At 35.6% G+C, this 27,254-nt stretch overlaps 3 protein-coding genes across 11 annotated transcripts in view; 2 read left to right on the top strand and 1 right to left on the bottom strand.

Moving 5' to 3' along the window:
- The window catches only part of cno (adherens junction formation factor afadin), a 50,531-nt gene extending 28,669 nt beyond the window's left edge, over positions 1-21,862 (top strand). For 6 of the 9 annotated variants that reach the window (XM_014242485.3, XM_070106524.1, XM_070106521.1 and 3 more), the window contains 15 exons: positions 5,850-6,037; positions 6,115-6,279; positions 7,718-7,839; positions 8,242-8,296; positions 8,364-8,608; positions 9,019-9,195; positions 9,665-10,130; positions 10,249-10,773; positions 10,844-11,091; positions 11,146-11,264; positions 14,821-14,964; positions 15,129-15,297; positions 16,600-19,021; positions 19,099-19,220; positions 19,285-21,862. In XM_014242485.3, the coding sequence (XP_014097960.2) occupies positions 5,850-6,037; positions 6,115-6,279; positions 7,718-7,839; positions 8,242-8,296; positions 8,364-8,608; positions 9,019-9,195; positions 9,665-10,130; positions 10,249-10,773; positions 10,844-11,091; positions 11,146-11,264; positions 14,821-14,964; positions 15,129-15,297; positions 16,600-19,021; positions 19,099-19,220; positions 19,285-19,474 (5,357 nt within the window). In that variant the 3' untranslated portion in view covers positions 19,475-21,862. Of the gene's footprint in view, positions 1-5,849; positions 6,038-6,114; positions 6,280-7,717; positions 7,840-8,241; positions 8,297-8,363; positions 8,609-9,018; positions 9,196-9,664; positions 10,131-10,248; positions 10,774-10,843; positions 11,092-11,145; positions 11,265-11,578; positions 13,983-14,820; positions 14,965-15,128; positions 15,298-16,599; positions 19,022-19,098; positions 19,221-19,284 lie in introns of those variants that run through there. The other 3 variants (XM_014242509.3, XM_036373624.2, XM_036373625.2) reach the window with 3 other exon arrangements.
- Positions 21,863-22,970: 1,108 nt separating this feature from the next.
- Positions 22,971-26,274, top strand: LOC106621973 (uncharacterized). Its single transcript, XM_036373925.2, has 2 exons — positions 22,971-24,208; positions 24,273-26,274. Exons 1-2 carry the CDS (start codon positions 23,024-23,026, stop codon positions 24,375-24,377), a joined length of 1,290 nt encoding a protein of 429 aa, XP_036229818.2. The 5' UTR covers positions 22,971-23,023; the 3' UTR covers positions 24,378-26,274.
- Positions 24,611-26,321, bottom strand: RabGGTa (Rab geranylgeranyltransferase subunit alpha). The gene has a single exon (XM_014241382.3). The coding sequence runs from the start codon at positions 26,189-26,191 to the stop codon at positions 24,722-24,724; it is 1,470 nt and encodes a 489-aa protein (XP_014096857.2). The 5' UTR covers positions 26,192-26,321; the 3' UTR covers positions 24,611-24,721.
- Between the last annotated feature and the right edge of the window lie 933 nt (positions 26,322-27,254).

The following is a 27,254-nucleotide window of genomic DNA, read 5'->3' as shown; positions in this document are numbered from 1 at the left end:
TAAATTTGTACATACATGCACATACTTCTGTATACATATTTGTATATATATATATATATATAATTCAATATTCATATACTTATATACTACCAATTATTCCAAGACAGTTCCCGTCATCATGACATATTTCCCTAATAACTAATACCTTGAAGAAATCGCCACCATAAAATATGGTCATCAAGAGATCAAGGGTTAGCTTAATATTACCTAATATATAATCTCATCTAATAAAACTACTTTATAACGAAAGACATCGATAGACGATGCCTCAAAGCAACAGGAGAAAAATATTCTGAAATAGTACCATATACAAAGTAATATACTTAAAATAGTATACCTAAATACTTAAAATCCTAATTTAGTAATACACAGTTTAGATAACTTAGCTCTCAGTTTCTTTCAACATATTAACTGCACATGAAAAGGGTTTTCCAATAAGAGTGATATGATTACAAAAAAACACACACACTAATTGTTGAGGAAATTCAAATGTTTTTTTTATTCATTGTGAAGTTCAATCGATACAATTAAGTTACGAATATAACGTCATTCAAATGTCCTCTGCGATTTCTTTTGCAGGAAGGAATTCGATGAACGCAATTTTCGAGTACTTTTTCCACAAAATCAAGTCCTATGTCATGAATAGCACGTTCAATATTGACTTCTAAAGCTTGAAGAGAGTCTGGTTTATTGCTAAAGACCAATGACTTCGAATAACCACACAAGAAGTAGTCTAATGGTGCTAAATCACAACTTCTTGGAGGCCATTCAATGTTACAATTTCTTGAAATGATCGAATCTCCAAAAATTACTCGCAATAACCGCTTTTCATTAACGGTAAAGGTACGCTTCATTTCGAAAGAAGTACGTACCGATTGAATCCAGCAGACCAAAAACTACACCACCACCTGTCAATTTAGGTGAATTTCTTCGCACCAAAATCGACCACTTACTATAACCATAACGACTATAAAATGGCCAAAGCGCACGAAAAGTTGCAATTGGAGAACGATTGTTTTGCTAATAAAATTTAATAATTTGTAAACGTTGTTCTTTGTAAACAACACTGAATATAATGAAAAAAAAAATTACATATCTTAACATTGATACCAAAACGATACTTGTAAATCATATTATACCTATTGGAAAACCCGATATATGAACTACGTGTCATGCTGTTTGTCCAGGGTAAACTCCTAAACTATTGAACCGATTTAAGTAAAATTTAGCACATTGGGACTAAACTGAATCCAACTTAAGTGATAGGACGGTTTATATCTCAAATATGTTTAAAATCAAAAGTAAAACAAGCAAGGAAGGGCTAAGTTCGGGTATAACAGAAGATTTTATACTCTCGCAACTTGCAAGGGTCAAAGGCGGTTAAATACAATCAGGTGTTGGTATTGGTAATATTAAAAAAATGGAACGAAAGGGTTCAACTTCATTCTTGGAAGCCATCGTGAATGGATTACAATCAAATTTGGTATCTTATTTTGAAGGTCATAGCCTCCTTAGTTTTATTACTATAATTTAAATCGCCTCAGTAAAAATTATACTAAAATCATGGGGGGCAGAGAATTGGAAGGGCTGATTGCATCAATTTTTGACATTGCTCAGGTATACTTGAGAACTTAATTTCAAGCTATTTAATAAATATTATAAATAATATTAATAATAAATGAATTTTATTATAATAAAAATCAAAATTGCGAATATAAGTTATATGGGGCAAGTTTTTGCCCGTTTTGGCGCAAACACGCTTTCTGAATTGCATTAACCACTAAGGTACTAAGGAAAGTATTCATCCGATTCAACCCATTTTTGATACAAGTTTATATTATTATCAAAGAAACATTTTCCTCGAACTTCAATAATATATCTCACAAATTGACCGATATTTTCGACAAAATGTCAGTCATACGCACTGGGGTCCACATATTTAGCGTCTTGAATAGTTATGACCCGACTTCGAAAATTTTTGGGCTTAAGATGAAATACTTTGAGGGCACTATTTGTGCAAAGTTTAGTCCTTATACATTGATTGGTTCTTGATGTGTATACTGGAAAGTAAAAGCATCAGATGGCATTTAAAATTGTGTTATATAGGAAGTAGGCGTGGTTTTTTCTGAGTTCGCCAATTTTTACACTGTAATGTAGGAATATCATGATAATATTACGAATTTGCTTGAAATCGGTGGAATAAGTCTCGCGATATAGATTTTTACCTTAATATAAATGGTGCCACGCCCATCGTCAAAATTTGGCATCGGCTCCTATAAAGCCCTCTCGTATCATCTCGGGTGTAAAATTGTATGTCTCCAAAGCTTTACTGATTTATCGCGCGTTTAGTAGTTTTTAAGAAAACCGTTATATGGGGAGAGGGCGGGAATAAAATCCGATTTCCGATATATCCAAATTCGGTGTTAGGAGGACATTGTATACTTATTATCAAAATAAATGTATGTATGTATTTCATTTTTTACATATGGAGATATTTTACCTGGTACAATGATTTCAAAGAATCCAGGATAAACTCTACGACATTATCTTTTGTGTTCGAAATACTTAAAAAATTATGAATTTATTGAGATATGTCAACAAAATATAACTTAGAAAAAAAAAACCTGAAAATGTCACATGAGCAGATAAATTTTGGTATGTATTTCATAATACTTAATACTCAAAAACTGAAAATTTATCTCACTAAAAACTTCCATTGTTATTGATTTAAAATGCTGTGGCATTTACGTTTGCAGAATAAAACGAAATTATTGGTAAAATGATTCAATTAAAACGCTGATGAGCCAATTACTGTAACCAATGAGTAAATGGTGGCGCAACAGTTTTTCACATAAAAGTTTCGCACGAACTTGTATTCTCTAATTGAAATTACTCCACTGTGCTGGAGCTTGTATGCAAGAAAGCTTGAATTATTGCCAAAGGACTTACGGCAGAACTTTTGAATGCATAACTATGGAAATTTGCATGGAAGGTGTTGCTCATCAGTCACAAAATGCCAGAGTAGCCGTTGCGCTGCTGAGTACAAAAGAACAAACGCGGCACTCATTAAGAGCAAGAGGAAGCACTCAATGTGGTAATGAGCGGCGATGACGTTAAGTGTTGAAATTACATGCTATGGTACGTCAATATGTTCATCCATTGAAATGTTTTAATTCGCACAGTTTTTTCCCCAGTCCCTGGGGAAATAATCGAAAATTTTGTAATGATAATAATAGCAAGTTAATTATGTACATTTACAAGCAAAAAATTAACACAAGGAATATATTTCGAGTGAGTTTTCTTTTAAAATTGCTCAATGCAAGCAGCAAATTTGTTGATTAAGCGAATAATTTACTTCCAAAGAAAATCAGCTGTCTTAGTTCTGTACTTGCTTTAATACATATTAAGGCACCTATTATTTTATTTCTTCTTAATGCGTTATTGAATATATGCAAAAAGTTTATTGGAAAATTATGCTTGGTAACCAGAAACGACATTGCCACTTATTTTTAAATATAATATATGTAGACAAGAATAAGAGAAATGCTCATCCTAAAAAATTAGAGATTAGAAACTTTTTAATGTTGGAGTCATCAGAAAACAAAAGCATTGAAATAATTTAGATTTGCCTATGATAGTTTTTTTTTCATTATTGTACATGATAGAGTAGGACGGACAGCTGATGAGTGTGCAATGATAATTATCCGATTTCATTTTATTTAATCCTTTTTATTAATCCTAAAAAGTATAATATTTCAAACAATAAAATAATAAAACTCAAATAATGGCGCCTACCATATTCGTATTGGAATCTAATAGATTAATTTACTATTCTTATATGTAATAGTAGTTAATTAAACTTTTGAAACAATTTAAAATTGAATTTTCTTCAAAGAAGTAATCTAACATGCTCTTCAGTTCATATCTACTTGTATGTACCGATACGTGCTTAACTCTATCTATTTACGATGATAGTTAAATTTTATTTGCATATGTGTAAGATCTCTCATAGATACCTACATATGTACGTAATAGAATAGTTATAATAATCCCACGAGTAACAATATTTCATCTCAGTGTATTTATGTATGTTGTCCTCTCGGCTCAGGATCGTGTGATATCACACCGTTTGAAAGTCTAAAGTCTATGCGGACAATCCCGCCTCGATCCAGACCTTGGAGCAAAACATCACGCGTGTCATTCGCCTGTTACCAGTCGAAATGCTCGAACGAGTCATTGAAAATTGGACTTAACAGATGGACCATCTGAGACGTAGCCACGGCCAACATTTGAAAGAGATAATCTTCAAAAAATAAATGCCAAAGAATGTTACCCGTTTCAGCCATACTGCCGATAGTAAATTTAAACTTCTTTGTGAAGTTTACCCTTTTGGTAATGCTGTTCCTCGGGAGAAGAGCTAGAGATATCCATCACTTGAGGCCATCATTTGTTGGGACGAGATTACCTTCCCTCTTCTATAGCTGCTTGAGTGAGATGGAGCGGTGTAAGTTCTAGCATCACTTCTAGGCGCATATCATCAACTCTACATTGTTCAACGAACTTTGGATTTCCGTAATCAATAATAAAATACTGTTCTTAGAGCCATTGTCAGAGCTCCACAGTACGTGAAAAATTTAGACATTCACCAAAACCTACGTATATATATGGTCACAGCAAAGATTATTAACTGTGCAAAGGCTTGCGAAACAGAAATCAAGAAAACAAAAAAATTGCTGCTCTTCTGCAAACCGATGAGCTCTTACGTCGACTAAAGCGTGTTAAGCCTTGCGATTTTGTAGTAAATCCTTGTACCTAAAGAAAAGGTTATTCTAGTTCTAATTCCGAAGTTAATTATTTTTATTTTCTCTGCAATTTTTTTTAAGTAATGAATCTCTATAAAGAAAAAGAGCATTAATTAAAGATCTCACAAAAATTTCTGCAGACACGATGACCCACATAATTAAATAAACGTTGGTTTTATGCTCAAATGAACTATGAAAACACATAGGCAAACATACATACATGTAAATTTATAATCGAATATAGATAAAAATGCATTTAAGCAAATCTTCACCAATATTTGCGAAATTGTAGAACCACCAGCAAGCGCTAAGTAAAAACGAAGCGCATAGACACAGATAAAATGTTGAAATGTTCTCATATTTTCACGGTTTGTTAAACATTGCCCAAACTGAGAAAAGATGCGTATGGTTATTGTTAAAATATACATACATACATATAGTAATTGTCTAGCATTTCACCCGAGACGCTTCAGTACCCAGTTGACGGCAATCGAAGCTAACGGATATTTTGTAAGCAAGTGATGTGTACCATAGATGGAGACGCTTAGAACGAAATGAAAAGAAACAATTGTTTCAACAAATACTATAACATTTCCTATTTTAATACAAGTACACTAAATATGTAAGGTATTTATACCGCTTACAAATATCAGTTTAAATGCGACGTACAACAAAGTGAAGTAATAACACCTGATACATAATTTTTCATCAGCTACAAAGAAAACCAAAATATTGCCGGAAAGTGAGATGAGAAATTTTCTACCGAGTTGTGATATATTGAGGCTGTCGGAAATATTTTTGTCTATCTAATTGACGCTAAAATTACTTTGTAAGTCAAACAAGTGGAATTCTATAGTATATGACTTAGTCTTTACAAATAATCAAAGCAAACAGTCGTCTAATTAGCTTTGGCGCTAATCAAAAATGAATTTAACTCGTAATAGTATCTAACAGTATTTTGATATATATGCATTCGTTCTAAATTTTTTTCTTATTCATAGTTAGTGTGAAACATGTTAAATAAGACTGGTCGTTCTCTCTTTTCAGGTTCTATTATGTTCCACGTGAGGCGGCGTCCGGCGGACTCTCAACCACGTCGGCGCAAGAAAAAACCGCTAGGTGCTTCAAATGGCGCCAACAGTATATCCAGCGATCGAGAGGGTGCAGTCCTGGTGGAAGTAACACATAGCGGGGATGGAGGACGCCGCATTAAATTAGGCAGTGACCCAATCGAGGTGAGTTTCCTAAACACCCTCGGTGTTATTTTGCTTTAAATCTTTTGTCTAAATAATATAATTTTTTTTTTTAACAGGTTGGTTCTGCAAACACGAACTCGTTGCAGCTATTTGGGCCATCGATACAAGCTCGCCATTGTCTGATTTCACTGTTGGAAGGTGTTTGCACAGTGACGCCATTGCACACCGATGCACTAACCTTTGTCAATGGCCACCACATAACGCAACCCACAATTTTGCATGTGAGTATCACTTTAAATATATGAACATAAGAATAAGGTACAATTTGTTATATTGTACGAGAATAGTTGCACTATACTATATGCTATAGCAGTCCGACCTGAACATTTTCTTCGCAGATTGTAGCGTTGCCTTCAATAGTAATCTATGCCGAATTTCGGAAAGATATCTCTACAAATAAAAAAGTTTTCCATGCAAGAACTTGATTTTGATCTATCACTTATATAGCAAATTACATGGGGGTGTATTAAGTATAGTACATTTAAATAAATATAGTTCATTCAAGAAGTTTTTTTTTCAAGAATAAACTATCTTCACTGTTTTTAATTCTTTATTAAAGTAAGTAAAGAAATGCAATCGGGATATACTGTGTATGGGATAGTTTTTTGATTTCTACATCTGTCTGGCTTTCCTTTTAATAACTGTATAAACCCAAACCATTGCACTAAGAAATACCTCGATTGTTCTATAAAATCAAATCTACATATAAGATACTATCTATAGAATAAAATTTTCTTTCGACATGTTTTTAATATTGATGTTACTTCGTAAATTCTTCTGAATTTAAAATAAAATTGTTATCCGCGGCGGTGGGTTGACCTCCAAAAACGTTAGTTGACCGTAGATCCGCCACAGTGTTAGTATTTTAATCTTCCTTTTGTTTTTTAAGAATTTCATTGAACGTGATCACATACATATGTATGTAGGTATGCCTTTGTCTTGATTTTAGTTAAAAAGGTGACGTGTAAATCGTGCTAATTCCTTTGAATTTTTGCTTCATTTGTGTTAGAAAGTAAATTTTCGATGCTTTGAAGGTTTAAAATTAAAAAGACAAACAAACATCGGCAAACATATGAAAACTTAGTCGCATGTTATAAAACAAAGCATCAGCAATTGCTTACAATTATGCATATGTGTGTTTGAGAGCGTGTGCATAGGTAGCGGACTGTTTTATACAAATTAAAAAGTTAATTATGTGGACCAATTTACAGATTTGTAAAAAACGTATATATAAAAGGGGCGTTTATTAGCTAGTTTCATTAATGTCTACAAATGTGTGTGTGACATGCGTCACAATGTGTGCTTATTTATGCGCGGCTGTGTATTTCAATAAGTCTGTGGGCCAGCAACAACAATCGTATTCAAATTATGCTTATTCGATTCCGTTTTGTGCTCTGCTTTGCTTTTGTTGACCTGTCGAATTGTTGATGCAACATCACGAGCGACTGGCGTTCTCGATGATGTGAGCTTAAACGCCCCTTATTTAGTCTGAAATGTGAATTGGTGAATAGCGGAAGCTGTGCGCCATGCAGCCTTTCTCATATTTGAATGTAATTAATTTCTCCGCTTAGCATTTAACCTATTATTTTCAATAATAGGCACCTTAAGAAAGTATTTTATTGAAATTATTTATTGTTGTTGCTATTGTTTTTCATTTAGAACGGCTCTGTCGTAATGTTTGGACGCGTGGCCTCATATAGATTTGTGGATTCACCAACCGATGGACGCTACAACCTCGCTTTGTCACAATCACAGCTGGACTCAGCCTGTCTTTACGAAAGGTTAGTATTTTGCTCTTTTTACACTTTGTAAAATGTTTTATGTGAATTCATTATTGATGTTTAATGTTGTGTGCATTATTTGATCTTTTAATGAACTTTGTAAGCCTACGAATAATCGCTTTAATTAGTTCTACTTTCATATGTTGTTTCATCAGATTTATCTTATATGGTTTTAACTTATTTGTGATACCTTTGAAACATATTTTTTGTATTTTTTTATTTTTTTATTTGTTTTCCCACTAAATCTGTACGACCTCGCACATTATTTTTAATATCAACTCCCACTTCACTCAATCATTTAAATTAACACACACACATACATATAAAACTCGCTGGTAAAAAATGGTTCGAACAAACGCCAAACGACGCCAACAACAAATGTACAACAATTACGATTCACAGTCGCTCACCAACTTCGCCTGGCTCTTGGAACGATGAAGACGGCGCTTTAAACTCAGTAAGTATGCAAGAATGAAACTCAAAATGCGAAATATGAAATGAAAATTTTTTTCCGTATCATTTAGGCAAGCAAGAACGAAAGTGGTGGCACCAGCAACAATAGCGGAAATGGCAGCGGAGGTGGAGGTATGAGCGTCACAGAGCAATCGTTAGGTATACGTGATCAAGAGGAAAACAAGATGCGCTCAGCTGACCATCTCAGTCACGCTGGCAGCGCGGCCTTCGACGGCCAAAGTATTGAGGGAAACTTGGAAAATGAAACCAAATCCATTTCAAGCTTAAAGTCGGGCGGCTCTAATAGCCAGGAACGGTAACTTGATTACTAGCTATTTTTAATAAGTTTAAGATAAAAGCTTTTCAATTGTTTTTTTTTTTCAAATTTCGTAATAGCCAGCAAATACGGAGTTTATTCAAGAAAAAAAGCTGAAATCGACAGTATTCGAATTTTCATGAGGCATAAAAATAAACATATCCATACATTCTTTTTTCCAATCAGTAACAGCTAAATTTACTTTTAATATATATTTTTGTGTTGCTCTTCAAATTTCAGTTCAGTTTTGTTTTTGAAATTGTGACCTTTTTCTTTAAAACTAAAGTGCTAAAACCACATTCGTTGCCAAATCATAGTTTTAATATACAATCATTTAGTTTAAATAAAATGTAAATGCATTCTACAACAACATGAAGTTTAATTTTTGTAATTATATATTCTCTCCACAGATCGCCGAAAATTACCAGTGGTTCCGAAAATCAAGGCCAGGAGGCAATTCTGCCCGCAGTCTTGGAATTTCCTGAAACACATCAGGAATTATTCCTTAGACACATTATAAGCGACTTGGATGTGAATGCGCCGCATTTCAAGCTGGCGCCAGTGTACTCTCTGTATTTATGTGCCAGGTAAAACAGTACTTACTTTTTAAGAATTTTACAATTTTCTGCATGACTTGACTTTTGAAGGGCACTAATATTAAATGGGCTTTTATGTGTACTGTTTGTGCCCAGTAAATGTGTAGTATTTTAGATTTATTCGCATCTATGTGCTTTCAATTCAGTATTCGCTTAAATTTACTACTTCGTTTGAGTTCACGAAAACCTTATAGAGATTTACAATGCATTGAGCACAGGCCATAAAAGAGAGTTTCCAGAATATTATCAAGCCTCTTAAATAACTGTAAGTAATAGTATCGATACCTAAAATAGAATGCGAGAGACTTTTTGCTCATTAATAATGCCGAAGTTGAAATGCCTTTTAGAAACCTTCAGCATTATATTGGAATCAAAGAATCAAACTGTGCTATCAGTGTTATATCTCAAGTTATATAAATGTAGAAATAAACTTGTAATTAACGATTTATTATATCTTCAGGTATCGCGCATCAACTCATTATCGCCCCGAACTGCAGCCCACGGAACGTGCCCACAAATTAACAATATTTCTGCATCATGTTGCCAATTTGATTTACAACGTTGTACAAGAACAATATTCCGATCCACGCATTCTGGCTTTTTGGATGGCCAATAGTTCGGAGTTTTTACATTTCCTAAAGTCGGATCGTCATATTAGTGCGTTTAGCGTTCAAGCTCAAGAAGTACTCGCCGAGAGCGTGCAAACTGCGTTTCGAAATTTGGTAAATTGTTTTCGTTTGGAATTGTCACAGACCTTGAATCAGTTTCTCTCGGAAACAATCGATCACGACTCGGCTGCGGGACTAGTACTGACTGTACTGGGGTCCGCAATGGCTTTGCTGCGCCGTTGTCGTGTCAATGCTGCACTAACGATTCAACTTTTCAGCCAGCTTTTCCATTACATCAACGTGATTTGCTTTAATACGGTGAGCAATGAAAGTTTGTTGACCCCATTTTTTTTATTATAAATTAAATCATATGCAATTATTTTAACTAAGTATTCCCGTTGACTAATTAACATCGGTATGTTTTATGTGCTTTCAGATTGTAGCCAACTCGCACATGTGCACTGCGGAATGGGGGAAGGTTATGTCAGAACGGCTCCAACTTTTGGAGTTATGGGCTGAACGCCAAGGACTTGAACTGGCTGCCGACTGTCACCTGGCAAAGATAAACCAGTGCGCACAGTTTCTCCAAGCCCCCAAATCGTCTGTCGAAGAGATACAGCAACTGGCTTGTTCCTGCTTCCGTTTGAACTCTTTGCAAATGTCCGCATTGCTGCAGCAAGAGAAGATACCACGAAATTTAGTGGACACTGCAATAAGAATGGCCGAGTCGGTGGCGGACGAACTTACCCGTTCGGATGGTCGGGAGGTGCGTTTGGAAGAATCACCAGAATTGCATTTAGCTTTGCTGTTACCCGATGATGGCTTTAGTTGTGATGTTGTACGTGGTATTCCGTCCGGTTTAGTGGATTTTTTAAATCCATTACAACAGCAAGGCATGTGCCGGTTGGCTGCGCAGCCAACTTCAATTGGTTTGTGGACTGTCTACATGCACCAATTTAATGTAAGTTTTCCATAAATCAGTAAGACTTATTTATGTCACTGCTTAATCTTTTTGGTGTAACTATCTTTAGGCCCGTTCTTCAAGCGCCATGTCTAATAAATTGCCGCAACCTGAGGTTCAGGTAATAAAGCTGCACAAGAACGCCAACGGCATGGGTTTATCAATAGTCGCAGCAAAAGGCGCAGGCCAGGAGCGTTTAGGCATATATATCAAGAGTGTGGTGCCGGGCGGTGCGGCAGATGCCGACGGCCGTTTGCAGGCAGGGGATCAGCTCTTACGCGTTGACGGCCAGAGTCTGATAGGCATAACTCAAGAGAAGTATGGATATTATTTATAAGTTATAATCTCGTTTTTAATTATTGTATTTTCCAGAGCGGCTGACTACCTGGTTCGCACTGGTCCTATAGTCACTTTGGAGGTAGCCAAACAAGGAGCCATTTATCACGGCTTAGCCACTTTACTACAACAACCAAGCCCGGTCATAGCGCGCGGTAAGTCCATGAGCTGCACTTCATGCTTATATGCTTATAATTAGGCATAAGTTAGAGGTATACATATAGTTGCGTGGCTTATAATATCCGTAATATTAATGAAGTGAGTTAGTTATTTGCTATGAAATCAGTTATAAACACACGCTAGTAAAGCGTAAATTCGCTATAACGTTACTCAATAACAATGAATGCTAATGGCTTTTTTACTAAACTACTCCCTTACATGCTGCCAATTAAAAAACAAAAATAATAATTTTTGCAACATTTCAACAAAATTAATAATGTCTAACCTAACAAACTATAAAACTAATCAGAGCCGGCAAATACGGCTTCCACGGCGGCGTACCATGACCAACGACGCCATTCGATGTACAATAATCGCTACTTTGCTTCGGCTTCCGACGACAGTCTTAACCGCAGTCGACGAGAATCTTTAGTTTACGTGCGTTCATCATCCCCACCCATGCGCCGCTTGAGCGCATCCTCGCTGCAGGAGGAACTTTGTGCTAGAGGTCATCAACTACACATCGACCCACGTTATCGCGACACGCGCCCGATTGCACGATCGGTCAGCAGCCTTTATCTCTCTAATGAGAATAATTTGAACAACGTCCAAAATAGCAATAATTACTTTCACAACAGTCCAGTGCGTCAGCGCAACAATAGTACACTGAACACCAACACACCGCCGCCATCAATATATATAGAGGAGTATACGGATCCTGATCCAGATCCAGAAAACACCCAAAAACGATCCTCCACCGATTCATTCGCAAACTTATCCTATACTGAGGCTCATCAACCGCTTAATGAAGACGGCATAGCTTCAGTAGCCGATTCAGATGACATTCCATTTATAGATGACGGCTCACCCACGGAAGATGTGCCCACTTATGTACCAGCTCAAAAAGAAATTCAACAATCGCAGCTACTACAACGTCTAGAACGGATACCGAAACCACCGCCTGGTATAATAAGTAATGTACGGCGCAATGCTCCTGGTTACCGCAAGACCGTAAGTTTCGATTTGGAAGAGACGAAAGTACGGAGACGTGACAGCATTTCGTTAGATCGTGGAACGGGCATCAACCGCAAATTCCACACGCACGACGCCATAAGTAAACTCGCGCGTGCTAGTATCGATAGTAATCGTGCGTCTTCTGAGTCGTTGGACAAAATCGAGCGAGAGCGTATACCGTTAATACAAAAAATAAGACGAGAACTGAACTCGCATCGTTCAACCTCAGGTAGCATAGCAACCAGCACTAACTCCGGCAGCGGCTCCAACAGCAACCGCTCTTCAAATGAGTCTGTTGAAAAAATTCCATTGATAACTAAACCTATTCATGATTTAAACATAAGTAGTGCAACCACAATACGACCTAAGCGAGAATTAAATACCATTCGTGCCACCTCTGGTGGCGGATTCAGCGGTAACCAACAGCGCACCAACATAAGCAAAAGGTCTGCTCCACTGCATAATCCCACCAATCTTGTAAATATCACAAACACTTCTGTTTCAAATTCTAAGCCCGTTTCTGTTTCCCGCACTTGTGATATACCATCGCATCTAAGAGCGGGCGGTAATCCAACGACAGCAGCCAAAACCAACACAGTTGTTACTATAAAAGTTCCTAGTGTATGTGAAATTGAAAGTTCCTCTGAAACTGTCCATAACTACTGTCCAGCGCGTTCACATAGCCATGCAAACATACATTTCCCAAACTGTCTAGACCACACCGATACGGATACAACCGCAACATGCCATACACACACCACTACACTTACCGTTTCTCAAGGTCGTCAGTTGCATTCACAAAAGAAAGAGGTGGATCACCTACACCGATTTAATAAACCGTTTGGAGAGGGGAAAGTGCGTGAAATGACAGCATTTTTCGAACGTAACCAAACATTTGATGCCACTGGACATCCCAGAGATACCTGTTCGGGTTTGTCAAACGCTTTTTCGAAATCAGCATCATATTTATATCCACCCAAAGCTGCTACATCGCCAAGCAAAACGAAGAACCTTACCAAACAGGAACAATTTGACATTTTACAGCAGCTAAAGGAATGGAGTTTGCATGGCAGTAGTGGCAAAGATTACCAAATAAACTTACAAGATAGTTATTTTCGAAATACTTTTGAAAACGAAACCAAACAACGAATAACCGAAAATGTTAATATTAATACTCAAAACAACTCAGAATCTAATGCACCTACAAAAGTAATTTGTGCACCAACGTTACTAACACCAGAATCAGAGCTATCCATTAGTACCATTTTTACCTGTGATTGTCCTTGTTGTGCCAATTGTAAGAAAAAAATCGTTTTAAATAGCTCAGACCCTAACAAAACCACCCCAGAAAATGCCAAATCAACAATAGGCCAAACGACACCTTCTTTTAAATGCTACGACAGTTGTCCCAAAACCACGCAAAGCCAGCTGAAGCGGCAGCACAGCGTTATGTCCACTGCGAAGGGTAACACAGTGCGTACGGTGAAGCGTAATCAAAAAGAGCATCGGAATTCCGATGGAACAAAACTCTCTTTAATGTTGACTTTGAAAGCAGGTAAAAGCAGCGCTGCCACTTCATCGACATCTGCGACAACTGAATACACAGATTGTCCACATACATCGACAGTACCAAATGAAGAGTTATCCGAAGGCGAAGTTGATGATGCAGCCGTTGAAAGCTGACCATTTGACGACTAAAGGTGGTGAAAGACAATGACATGTTAGAAAAGTAGTTTTTGCTTTCGTACATACCAAATGTATGCCTATTTGAAAAATAATCCCAAACATATTTTGATTATAATTTTTTACATAATTCTAGTTAGATCGTTGTTTAAGCGTGTACAGATACAATTAAAGTTTTTAAGTACTGAATAAAAAAAATTTGTATTAGTAACACTCAGATTGGCATCCCGTTGGTATAGATACCAATATACCTACACTCTATAGAAGTTTCTTGATAATATTTTGATTGATTTGTAGGATTTGTAGGTCTTAACTATTATTATAATTTTGTCGTCTTTTCATTCGTAATGTGAGTAAAAATGTTTTAGACGGACGTACATGAATGACTGGCTCAAATAAAAAACAAACCAACCCTAATATGACACTTTTCAATATCCGTGCATACAATATTGATTTAAACCGCAATTTATTTCCCCTGTTGTGTGTTTTTATTTGTGTAAATTCTTTCTTGTATTTATTTATTTCGAAATGCCACGTTTGCACAACTTTGTTATGTCACATGCATATAACTGTAAACGCACCTCTCATGCTTTTGTACAACTATTTGCAAATTTCAAAATCTTAATAATCCATTTGCTTCCTTTTCATATCTAATATTCGCCCATAACAACATCCGCATAACACACCACTCCATGCACCACCAAAATCGTAAATTATAAATGGTTGTTTACTTAATTGGTTCCGATACATGCTCGCTGCTGTCCCTAATAAAACCGTTATGTAATTGTTGTGTGGAATGTGCATTATAACCTCGCTGTCGTCGTCGGCTCAATCATACGGCTGATGCAATAACAGGTAACCGCCGCATGTCTGAACGTGACCTTTCAAGAATGGGCGTAACTGATTCCAAAAATGTTGGCCCTCTCATACCTAATAACCATTTATCAAATAGTAAATCAGTACCAGCACTACACCATCACACCGGAAGTGGTACTATTTGTAAGTCAAATTTAACACATTTATCTTTTTTTAACTATAAAATAAAAATACTAACTATTTGAAAAATTTTCGGAATAACAATTATACCATATATATACATTATTAATCATAGTTACAAAATTCTAAAATTCGCTTGCATTTAATATGTTTTCTTTGTTATTTAGCCATGAATGCTTCGAAATCACGCAGCACCCACAGCCTCATTACCAATCCCAATACCAACAGCAATCTCACTGGCGGCGTCAACAGTCTAAACAACAACGAGCAGGGCTTCTATCAGAACTTAAGCGTTTACCGTGCCCAAAATCAAAGTCAACCGATTTTAGCCGAAAGGTGAGACCTCCCAATTCAACCGCAAACACAATCTCAGTACAATTTTAAAACAAAAATAAAATCTTAATACAAGAATTACAACTTGATTTAAATTTTTTCGGTCGCGTTTTGATATAAGATCACTGATTTTAAGATGTGTTTAAAAAAGGCTCGAAAAAGAACGAAATTTTACCGCAGCATCGAAACGGTTCAAAGGTTGCGGGTCAGCTATTCCATAATTATATGTTCTTGTACAGCTTGTATACAATGCTACTAATATTTTGTTCAATGTTGCACATATGTATGTACATACTTTTATATAAATACACGTACTACATAATTTGTATATACGCAACGCTGTTTGAAATGTAAGGAAGTCAACTAACAGAGAGTTTTAAAGACCTGGCTTGATTAGTAAAGAAACATTTCATTGCATTACATGTTCTCACAATATTTTATGCACAAAATAGACCGTAAGTGAAAGCACTTAAGCGTAGTAGGTTGATTTTACTCACTAAGGTATCCGGATAAGGACTAATAATAGCCATCTTCTATTTTGATCTCTTATCAAAATTTTACATGAGATACCAACAACAAAGTTATTAAGTTTTACTATTGTGATGGTCTCAATTAACAAATTATTATGCAAAATGTAAATACAAATCTTTCATTTTATTTAATTTAAGAACTTTAAACTTGAAAAACATTTCAGTAATTTATAGAAAACGTAAAGCATAGACAAACTCTATTTAAGTTTCTCTTAATGTCCAATGACCTAAATTGATTGAACAATTTAGATGCTATTACCAATGATTCCTTTCCCATGACTGCAGATCTTCATAACCAACATGAACACAGAGTGAAATCCTTAGCAACATCCTCAAATTTATTTGGGGAATGTTTTCTGTCGGCCGTAAAAACTAAGTAAATCGAAGTAATGCTTCTTCCATTTCCTTATTCTTGAATCGGTTTGACAAAAGGAGATTACCGCCCTTCCTAACACTTTTCAGAGTGCCAAATCTTTCCTTTCTTGAAAAAATACACAGCAAACGGCATAAAATCTTGGTTATTGGAGCAATTAATTTAAGGGTTAGTCAGAATAGTAATTAGTAATGGACCTCTGAGGTTCGAATGCGTATTTATTTATATTCTTGCTGCTGTATATTTCTAGATGTAATTGCATTAGGAAAATTATTAACCGATTTTAAGCACAAGGTGATGTTACGTAATTTTTCAATTTCGGTGACGATATAGTCTTTACAGTTTACAATAAGCTTTTTGTAATATTTTGTTTTGTTTTGCTTCAATTTCTATCTCGTTCAGACCGTCAATGTCGCTTCATTCCGCAATGAGCACACACAATGGAAACTCCTCCAACAATGGACCAAATCCAATACTGTCACCAACAAATGGAACCGCATCAATGCACCACCCAGCATTTACATCGCAACAACAACAGCAACTGCATCACTTATCAATAACTTCCCCAACAGGGTCTAACAACATGCCACCTTCCCGTCCAGCATCCGCATATTATCACAATGCCAACACAGTGCCATCAACAAACAACAATCAACTGCAACAGAGCTTGGCAGCACAACAGCAACAACAACAGCAATTTATGCACCACACACACAACATAAGTGCAAGCAGCAGCAATTTAAATAGTGGTAACATGACAGCGGCCACCCTTCAGCAGTACCAGCAGCAGCAGCAACAACTACAACAACAACAACAACATTTGTCACAAATTGCGCCACACTCCTCATTGACGATGGGAAACCGATCGAGAAGCACACAAAATTTCAATCGGGATATGCAAAATCAGCATAGTCTGCGTATGCAACAAATGATGGCACCGTCAATGCCAAACATTAGTGGTTTATACCAGCAACAACACATGTCAGCCAGTCAGAGCATGCAAAATGTAAATATGAGCGGAGTGGAAACGGCTGTTGCGTATCAAAATGGGGCCGGAGCTGATACTTATATGCAACAACCACATCAACAACAACAACAGCAGCACTCGCCAGCTGGTCAAACACTTCGTCGCAACCCACGGCACGAGTTAATGTCGCAGGCAGGCGTTGAAATTGCGCAACATTCGTCCAACCCAATGCAACAGCAAAACTTTGTATCGCTGCCGCCGAAACCGGGTAGCATACAGCAAGTGTCCCCGATGAAGCAGCAGCAGCAAGCCCAACAACTGCCTCCCACAGCACCGAAACCACACCCAAATCGCTTACAACAGCAACAATACATGCAGCACCAACTACAACAACAACAGCAACAAGCACATCAGCAACACCCTCCGATGTATCAGCAGAGCCTTGAGGATAAACCTCCACTGCCGCCAACAGCTACACATCCACTTTTCAAACCCACGCAGCAAATAACACCGGGCATGAATTACGTCGCCAGCTCCATAGATCCACCCAAAGGTGGTTATGTGCCAGTGTCGTCGACAGTAGCGGCACAAAACCAAAAAAATTTCATCGGTACCAATCCGTGGGAACGTGAGGAGCGCGAAAAGGAGGTTGAAATTCGACGGGAGCATATACGTCAGTGGCGAGAGCAACAAATAGCCGAACTTTCGTCCTTGCCACAAAGAACACCGCAACAAGAAGAACAGTTGAAGACATCAATTCTGGAACGTGATTTTGAAAGACGCGCACAGGAGGTGGAAGAGCATGAAGATGAATCTGAAACCTCGTATGAAAAAGAAAATATACAGGAAGGTTACCGCCTACAAACAAGCTCTTTACAAAATCCGCTGACGAATTTCAGACAAACAGATATAAAAAATACAACCCTTTCCGACAATGTAGGAGGAGGTTCTAACAGCGCCTCCGGATCTTTGGACGCATCGCCTTTGTCATCAGCGCGCAATTCAGCAGCTGGCGGATCTGATTTAGCACCGGCTCAACAACAACAACAGCCACCACCTCTGCCGAACAATCCACCGCCACCGGTTGGAGCCAATGCGACAACTGTGGTGCAACCTAAAAGCATTCTGAAGAACAACCGTTATGATAGCGGTAGCGGTACGGCACCATCATCGCCATCTAAATCGCAAAAATCAACGAGTTTTGCAGACGATAGACATTTGCAAACTGAACACCCCATTTCAAGTTTGGCCAAGGACCTTTCGCAATTGTCAATAAATAGCCTAGGCTCCACTGGCGGCCTCGCATCCACCACGGGTACTGGTACCTCTCCACCGCATAATGCCAGTGTAGACAATTCAGCAGTTCCACCGCCTCCACCACCTGAACGCAACAGCTCGTATCTTATAATGTCACAACAAAAATTGCGCAACTCTTCCATCGGACTTCTAAAGACCGCTACAAGCAATTCCGCTGATTTGCTCAATCAGAATCAGAATCAAAGCTTGGTGAAGAAAGCTAATATGCTGAATAACAATGCTATCATAAATAATAACAATAACAACAACAACAACATCTTGAATACGCCCACATCAGCAGCAGCGGCGGTGAACAGCAACAATATGACACAAATGTCCACGCCGGAACTGTCGCCATCTGGCTACCTGAGCAGCAGCAGTAGTAGCAATATGTTGTTGCGGGATAACAAACGCGTTTCATTCCATGACGAGGAGAACAACTACATGGGAGGCTCACAGTTGTATGCAGCAAGCGGCACAGGGTCGTCTGCCGATATGTACGCCGCAAATGTCGACAACCAAATGCCTCTAGATCTGGATGCCATACTCGAGGATAGAAACGTAAGTGATTTAGAATCATTGACCACTCCCTGCAGTTAATCGCCCCTTAATTCGCAACTAAAATATTTTCCTTGTAGCATCGCGCGCGTATGTTCGACAACACAGTCTTAGAAACAATGCCAACTTCACCGGATTCTGTTCTCTGGAATACAACAGTGCAATCCACTCCCGGTGTTATTGGTGCACAAGAAGTGTACAGGTAAGTGCTCAAATCTAATTATATATCTAATATAGAAGGTCTAAACGGTTTCCTAATCCTACAGGGACCCCCGCCAACGACGACTTGCCGAGAAACAGCAACAACAGCAGCAACGCAATACCGAAGCTGTCCCAGAGAAATTGTCGTTCAAAGAGAAAATGAAAATGTTTGCCTTAGAATCGGGAGAGGACAACACGCCTAAAGACAAACTGAAAATCTCGCGAGCACAAAGAGACATCGATGCTGTACACTGACTTACAAGCTCCAAACACCACCCATACACCAACAAATGTACACAACACTAGAATATGCTTAAGTAAAAGAAAACTAAAAATAACAATAAAAAAAACGAATTTGCTAAGCAAGGCAATAATTTATAATATTATGTAATAAATAAAAACAAACGCAGAGTAAATATTTAACTGGAGACGAATGTGAAATTGAATTCCTTTTGAATGAAGAAAGAAACAGAATGTTTATTTAGTTTTAGTTGTTTACCTTGTACACAACAAACATTTAGTAGTGCATACGTATATAATAAGAAATTATAATTATTATTGTGCATTAAGTGAAATGTAAAGTATTTTAATTGCATAGTGGATACTAAGAAAACGTTATTTCAATAATTTTCCGTATGCGTAGTTTATTATCGATAAAGTATGAAATGAAAAATGAATTCACCTACAAAGTTTTATTGAAAATAGGCAATATCCCGTACCACGTACAAATGTATATTCGGTTCGAAACTGAAGCAGTAAACTCAAGCGTACTATTTTTATAACTAAATTTATTAAAAGAAATTATTGTCTTATTATACACCGTACATCAAGCTTGCGTAAATGTGAGTAAAAATACAAACATAACTCAACATATATTTTATATCCATTATTGAAAATGTATATTTTCGCAAGCTGAAAACCAGAAATGAGAAAATTAGTGTAACTGTAAACGAATCTTAAACAAATACAAAAAAGGAACACGAAACGGGTTTCTTTACGATGAACTATGGCTTTAATGAAGAAATCATGAAAGAGGGAACTTATTATGAAATTTATTGATGTTAAAAAAAAAACACTTCTAACAACAAAAACAATATATATATATACATATTTTAGTAATGATGTGTAGAAATCGCTATGCTAAATTGTTATATTCGAATAAGTGACTAGAAACACATATGAATTTACGGTATATAGATAAAATTGACTATGACGTGCATTCCAAACTCGTTCCCTGTTCTAAAAAGGAATAGGTATAAGGAATTTTGAAGTCAACTGCAATGCAAATCTACTTGAATATTTGGTTTATTGAAATTAAAATGTCCAAACCATTAATGTATACATTTTGTAATAAGTATTCCGGTAGTTACACGTAAGCTTGAAAAGTTCAAACATGAACACTTTATGTTAATAACATTAAAATAAATCAAAATATATAATATTTCACCTGAAATTTTATAAGCCGTTTTTGTAAAATCTTTGAATCTCTACTAATGACTAAATATTTTTGACAATGATTTGTAATTACTTTATTTTAGAATGCTATATATAATTGCATCTCTATTTACCGACTTTTACTTCTTTAGAAATTTGAAATCGCTGCACAACCGATTTTCGTCTTGGACACAGACTTAGAACTTAAAAATAATATATGCGACAAGGTATTGATTCTGTTAAGAACTAATACTAACAGAAGAATGCTGCAAATAATCGTTGTTTGTGTAGACGAGGTATTTTTTTTTTTTTTAATTTGATTGCTGCTGAAAACTACGTTTCATAAGGCTGAAAACTGCAAAATGGATCCAAAGTGACAGTCAGTCAGTACATTAATATATTAATTTGTTTTCATTTTATATCCTCGCAAGAAATATTTCAACTACTTTTTATATTCGCTTTGATATTTCATACACTACTACTAGGAAACAAATTCAAAACTTTCAAAAAAAAAAGTGGTACAACAAGAAGACCGTAAAATGCTTTAATCTTTAAATATAGAAAAATTTAGTGTTTTGAAAATTTTACATAACCTTAGAATTAAGTAAAAATATGATACTTATGTATGTACAGAATATAACTAGTTGGAGTGGTACTAAACGTACTACTGTTTCTATTCCTAAACACTAAACGTTTGTGTATGTTTAAAACTCGGGAATGTTTTAATAAAAAAGGAGAGAATTTATTAAAAGAAAAAACTAAAATTGACAAAAGTTAGACATTAACCAAAATCTCAAAATTCTGAATTGGCATATACATATACTTGTATATATATGTATGTATGTACATATTTATTAAAAACTGCACCGCAAATCGTTAACAGTTACACAAGTAAAAAACAAAAACATCTAACAAAGCAGGGGAAACGTAAATGGTTATATTTAATTAACCGACTTGAAGATGTAAAGAGAGAAAGTTGTTGAACTCGCTGATATGAAATTAATTGGCTTTAATTAATGTGTCGAAGATAATATTGCAATAACAGTAGTATGTAGTAAATGTGTCTTGATCTTTTTTGAACTGTAGTAGAAACATACAAAACTGAAGTATCTTGAAAAACTAATTATTAACACTATGCACATTGTTAAGAAAAATATCCTGGAATAAAGTGTTCTAGCTTAGTTTTAAAGGCATAACTAACAACTTAAATGTTTTCTTACTAACCTATACACTCTTAATAATTATTTTAATTGAACTAATTATAACTAAACTAAAAAACTAATATTCATATAAATTTGGCTACAAAAAGGGGAGCTTAAACCACTGGAAAAAAGTTGCTATGCACCATTTGTTTTCACCACCAATAAAGCACCAAACTTCAAATTACTAAATACTGGAGTCTTTGAATCAGCCGAATCATGTTAAGTAAAAATAAATATTTACTTCTTAATTGCCTACTCAGTTCAAACTTCGCATTCAACTTTCTACTTTGGATTTGCAGGAATTCATTTCATCAAGTATATTATAACGAAAACTCTAAGTGAAAATTTCTAAGGAACCGAATACTAACAAATGACATTATCATGGAGATGTCACAATGTAAAAAATATTATTAAAGATAAATGTGCAAAAAATTATATTATTATCTAAAAACATTTGGAAGAAGCTTATTGCTTAGAATGCAGTTACAAATTAAACATTTATTTCTAGATCTCGCATGTATTTTCAAATTTGTGCAGATAGCAGATAATGGTTTGAAGAAAAAACGAAACAAAAAACCGTTATACCATTATCGTCCCACTGTAAATATGACGATGTAGACAGCGGTTGTCGTCAGTGCCACATATTCGTTTAAACGCACCAACTTAATTTTTGATCTGTTCATATTTGTTAAATTTTCAATAATTAATTGACCCCACATTTTTATTAACAACTTCAAATATACGATTTGGTAACGAGATTCTTTAATGGCCAACTTGAGCTCTAATACAGTCCTAGGAAGGTGTGAAAACGTGTGTGCCTTGAAAATGTAACTTTCTCACCAGTTCTCTTTTTGATTCCATTGCTCACAAAATCTTAATACCAAGTGATGAAACTTAAAATTATGTTGAGTATATTCAAAATATATGTAGCAATAGAAATGTGTAAAGGGAAAATGTTAAAACTTACTGGGCTCAGCCTAACGAAACTTGAAACAAGTGCGACAGTTATAGGGGCCCACGCTGTATTAATTTACGCTATAATTCTTTTTTCCTGGTGGCACCGCCAACAGCAATTTTATCGATAGAATATTAAAATCATATGTTCTTTGTTTACATTTGTTACCAGGAACAAGTTTGAAGCCGAATTTTTTCACTGTTGGAAATTGCAATGGATAATAAAATTGACAAGGAAAGAATGTATAAAATAACTTCAAAATGTGAGGAATTATGTGAAAATGTTATAAACCCATTGATCATGAATAATGATTGCTGGCTTTTGATTTGCGAACTACTATCGTGCCAAGATGTATTAAATCTGTCCAAAGTGTCACAATCCTATAAAAACCTTGTGCAATATCTTGTATTACCGTCGAAATTCACGACTTGGGAAATGTCATTTTCCTACCATAACATCAGTCTAGACGACTTTAAATTTATTCTAAGTTGCATTTATAAAACCGTGCGAGAACTACATATATTGTTTCTACCCGAACGGCATTTTGGGCTTTTGACTTCCTACCAATTCCTAAATGTCACTAAAATGCGTATTACGCTATCTCGTCCTATGGATGAAACAGATATCTCTAAACTAAGCAACGTGTTTCCAAATTTGCGAGAATTCTCACCACATGGAATTTGCAGCAGTAAAGCAATAGAATTATTCACAAATTTGGAACATTTGACACTGACATGCTGCAGAAACTTTACTAAAAGTGATTTAGGTCGGATACTATTAACACTTAATTTGAAATCTTTAAAATTAGATATTTTTAAAAAAGTCTCTCATTTAAGTCGGGAAGAGTTTTTAAAATTCAGTAAAATTGAAGTCTTAACTCTTAACCGAATTGAACTGGGGCTAATTTCTGGGATTAATTTATACTATGATCATAATTCAGTTATATTTAGCGGTCTTAAAGTATTAATAATAACAGGTAACCTTATTGAAGCAACAGAGGTCGATAAACTATTTGAAAACATTCAGTTGATTGTGCGTAGAGATGTGAGTTCTATAGAGATCGCCAACGTTTCAGAAGACTTCCTTAATACATATTTAAATCCAGAAAAGTACGACTTTTTGAACCAAGTCAATGTTCTAAAATTTATAAATATCACAATTTTAAACAATGTGATTGGTATGCCTAGCAAGTATAAGGATCTTAGAGAGCTTTATTTTTTCTATTGCCATGCACCAATGAATTTGGATATTTTAAGCATTATAACGAATAGTCAGAAATTAGATGTAATAAGTTTTGAAGAATGCGATATCCCCCCAATTGTAATAAGCAAAGCCTTCATAAACTCTTTAGGTATTCGTAAAAATGCAATCATATTGAATTGGTGTTCCAAAGAAAAGGTATCTGTTAAAACATCAATGCTCTTCGTACTGTAATATCCAATTATTTCGCTTACACTTACAGAATCCTGATGTATATTGCTATAATGAGTATCGGAATTTGATAAAATTAACAAATGTCCCATATATTTCCAGTAACTTTGACTCCATGACAATAAAATTTAGATAATTTATACATACTTATATAACTTGACGAAGATAGCTGTGAATTATATAAAACGTAGTTTTATAAGGTGGTCTTAATTTATATTATTTTAATATATTTGTTAATATAATATTCTAAGAAAGTATTACACAAAAGTTTAAAATACATTTGGAATGATAATCATGGTGTTAAAATAAATATGCAACATCTTTCTGGTTTTGCTAATTTCAAATGAATAATTAAAATATTGTAATCGGTTTCATATGGTTTCAACTTGTTCATTTATATTTATAGTCCTGCTTTACAAAATAAAGTCATTAATTTTACTTATACATCTACAATATATGTGCCTAGGTATTATTATATTGTTAAAGTTTAAATGACACAAAACCTTGCAATTGCTTTATATTACTGTAATGGTGCAACTTTTCTGATACCAAAACTTTGTCTGCGATACATAAATACTGTGGATAGAAAATGACGTTTAAATGCTCTTCATTACGCAAGTCTAATTCCTTTGGAATATTCTCTGAAACTGCCCAATCTAACAGATGTTTTTCCAATATCCATTTAGATGCCACATCTCGGTAGTAGTTCTCTCGAAGTGTATCAACTTTTTCAAGTTTTTCCAGATATTTCAAAGATTTATCGTGATATTTTTGAGAGTCTATAGCTCGCATCAGTAAGGCAGATGTTAGCAATGTCCACTTACTATCTGGCTCGTATTCTAACAAACTTTCGCACGACTCTAGTTGCGTCTGTAACTCTTTTAAAACACTTTCCGTAAATGTAAAAGACTGGTTTGGTGGTTTAAAAAAGTATACACTCTGGTTGTACGTCTTTAAATTAATTTTTTTTACATTGATGTCAGTAATGTGGAATTCCAAAAAATATCGATCGTTAATATCTAATATTTTATCAGCGTTAAGGTAGGAAAACCATGTAGTATCTGATTTAGTACCATTAATAGATTTCCAATTTGCAATTTTCTTCTTAATTTTTCCTTTGGAATCAGTTATTACCACATCTTCTTTGGTTAAAATAATTGGATTGGTGAATGATAGGACTGCACGGTTATTATCGCACCGAAAAGCACATACATCTAATTCCTGTCGGGAGTAACCTAATAACCATCTTTGATAAAACCAAGCACTACTATCATTTGGATCTGTAAATGCGGCCGTAAGTACCATTTCCAGTTCTTCTTTCAGTTTTTCTTCATTCATTGCTTGCTTTGGTTGCGCATTACCTTCATAAGGATACAATTGTGGTAATAATAAACTGCGATGATGCCACGAAGAGTAATTTGAGAAATTTGCTTTTATTTTTTCTGTGCAAAAATCCAGCTCATTTTGTCTAGATATGCATGCTTTTTCAACCACGTAGCGGCGATAATCCCAAGTGTGAAAATTTCGCTCATCCATTTTCAAATATTTATTGCAAAGCAGGACTTCCCTCTCCCAATTAGCATTAGGACTGTGTTCTAAAGTCCAACACCGATGGTGCCAGCCATTATACGATTTCGGATTTACTAATAGGCACTGTTCGCTAAAATTTAATTCCGTGTCGTAAATTGCTTGCCTCTGATCCCCATCATCTATATTCAATGATCTTTGTTCAACACATTCCCGTCTAATGTTCCACAATGTTGATACATCTGGATTTCTAAGTAGTATTTGCGAAGTAAGTGTCAACATTTCGTCATCCAGTTGTTGTAAACGACGTTTCTCCTGTATTTTTCCCATCGCGGCTCGATAAGCTTTCACCTTAAGTGTTTGCTCTTTTTTCTTACGCTCGCGTTCCTCTTCAGTTGTGCGAACTTTCAGTCTTCCGTGCATGTTGGAATGGATGTTATGTTACTTATTTTACATGAAATAGGAATTTTAGCCAATTCACTGAATCACTGATGCTGATAAAATAATATCAACTCCTGCAAACAGCAATCAGGTGATTACATCTTTTAATCGCAGAATAATCGACTAACCAATGTTGCCAGATGGTAATACACAAATACATTTGTCAAAAGTGAATGCCCATTGATGATTCACTCGCACAGCACGTAAGGTTCTACGTACTTTTATTCTGGTATTAAGAGCAATATATTTTGTCGAACACGGTTAAGAGAACAAAATCGAATCGTCGATATATTGCCAGAAGCAACTAGACAGCGAATTCGTTGTTGCCAGAATGTTTTAGTGGCAAACTTTTGTCAAATATCTACTATGTATGAGCTGACGGATTGTGCAGCAAACACGGTTCTAGCATGGTATACCCCTTTTCGATGGTTCTAGTAAGAATGTTGGAGTGTATAGAGCAATTAAGATATAAGTAAGAAATTGTGAATTCGGATAATGAGTAGTAAAGCGTTAAGTTGTTTGGATTAGGAATAAAGATAAGTGTATAGCAATTAAATTGGTACTTTTATTTAACAATCCTGTGAGCGAATTCAAGAGTGAGTTCCAAGGTAGACGATTTATCGAGAAATCCGTTACAATATAGATATATCCAATTGTCATGAATTTAAATAGGCATTTAGATTCTTACAATCACGTTCATGTATATATGTATCATGTATCAGAACACAAACCCCATACACACTACAGGTTGGTTGAAAAGTTTCTGCGCTTGAAATGAAAAAATGTTTGTTACGAAATATATTTATACTCTCGCAACATGATGCTACAGAGTATAATAGTTTTGTTCACCTAACGGTTGTTTGTATCACCTAAAACTAATCGAGTTAGATATAAGGATTATGTATATATAAATGATCAGGATGAAGATACGAGTTGAAATCCGGGTGACTGTCTGTCCCTCCGTCCGTCCGTCTGTGAAAGCTGTAACTTGAGTACAAATAAAGATATCTTTATGAAACTTGGTACAGTAGACGGTTAGTATTGC

The sequence above is a fragment of the Bactrocera oleae genome, chromosome 2, assembly GCF_042242935.1.
Source record: "Bactrocera oleae isolate idBacOlea1 chromosome 2, idBacOlea1, whole genome shotgun sequence".
Lineage (NCBI taxonomy): Eukaryota > Metazoa > Arthropoda > Insecta > Diptera > Tephritidae > Bactrocera > Bactrocera oleae.
Note: the sequence above shows the minus strand (reverse complement) of the source record. Positions and strands in the feature narration are given on the sequence as shown.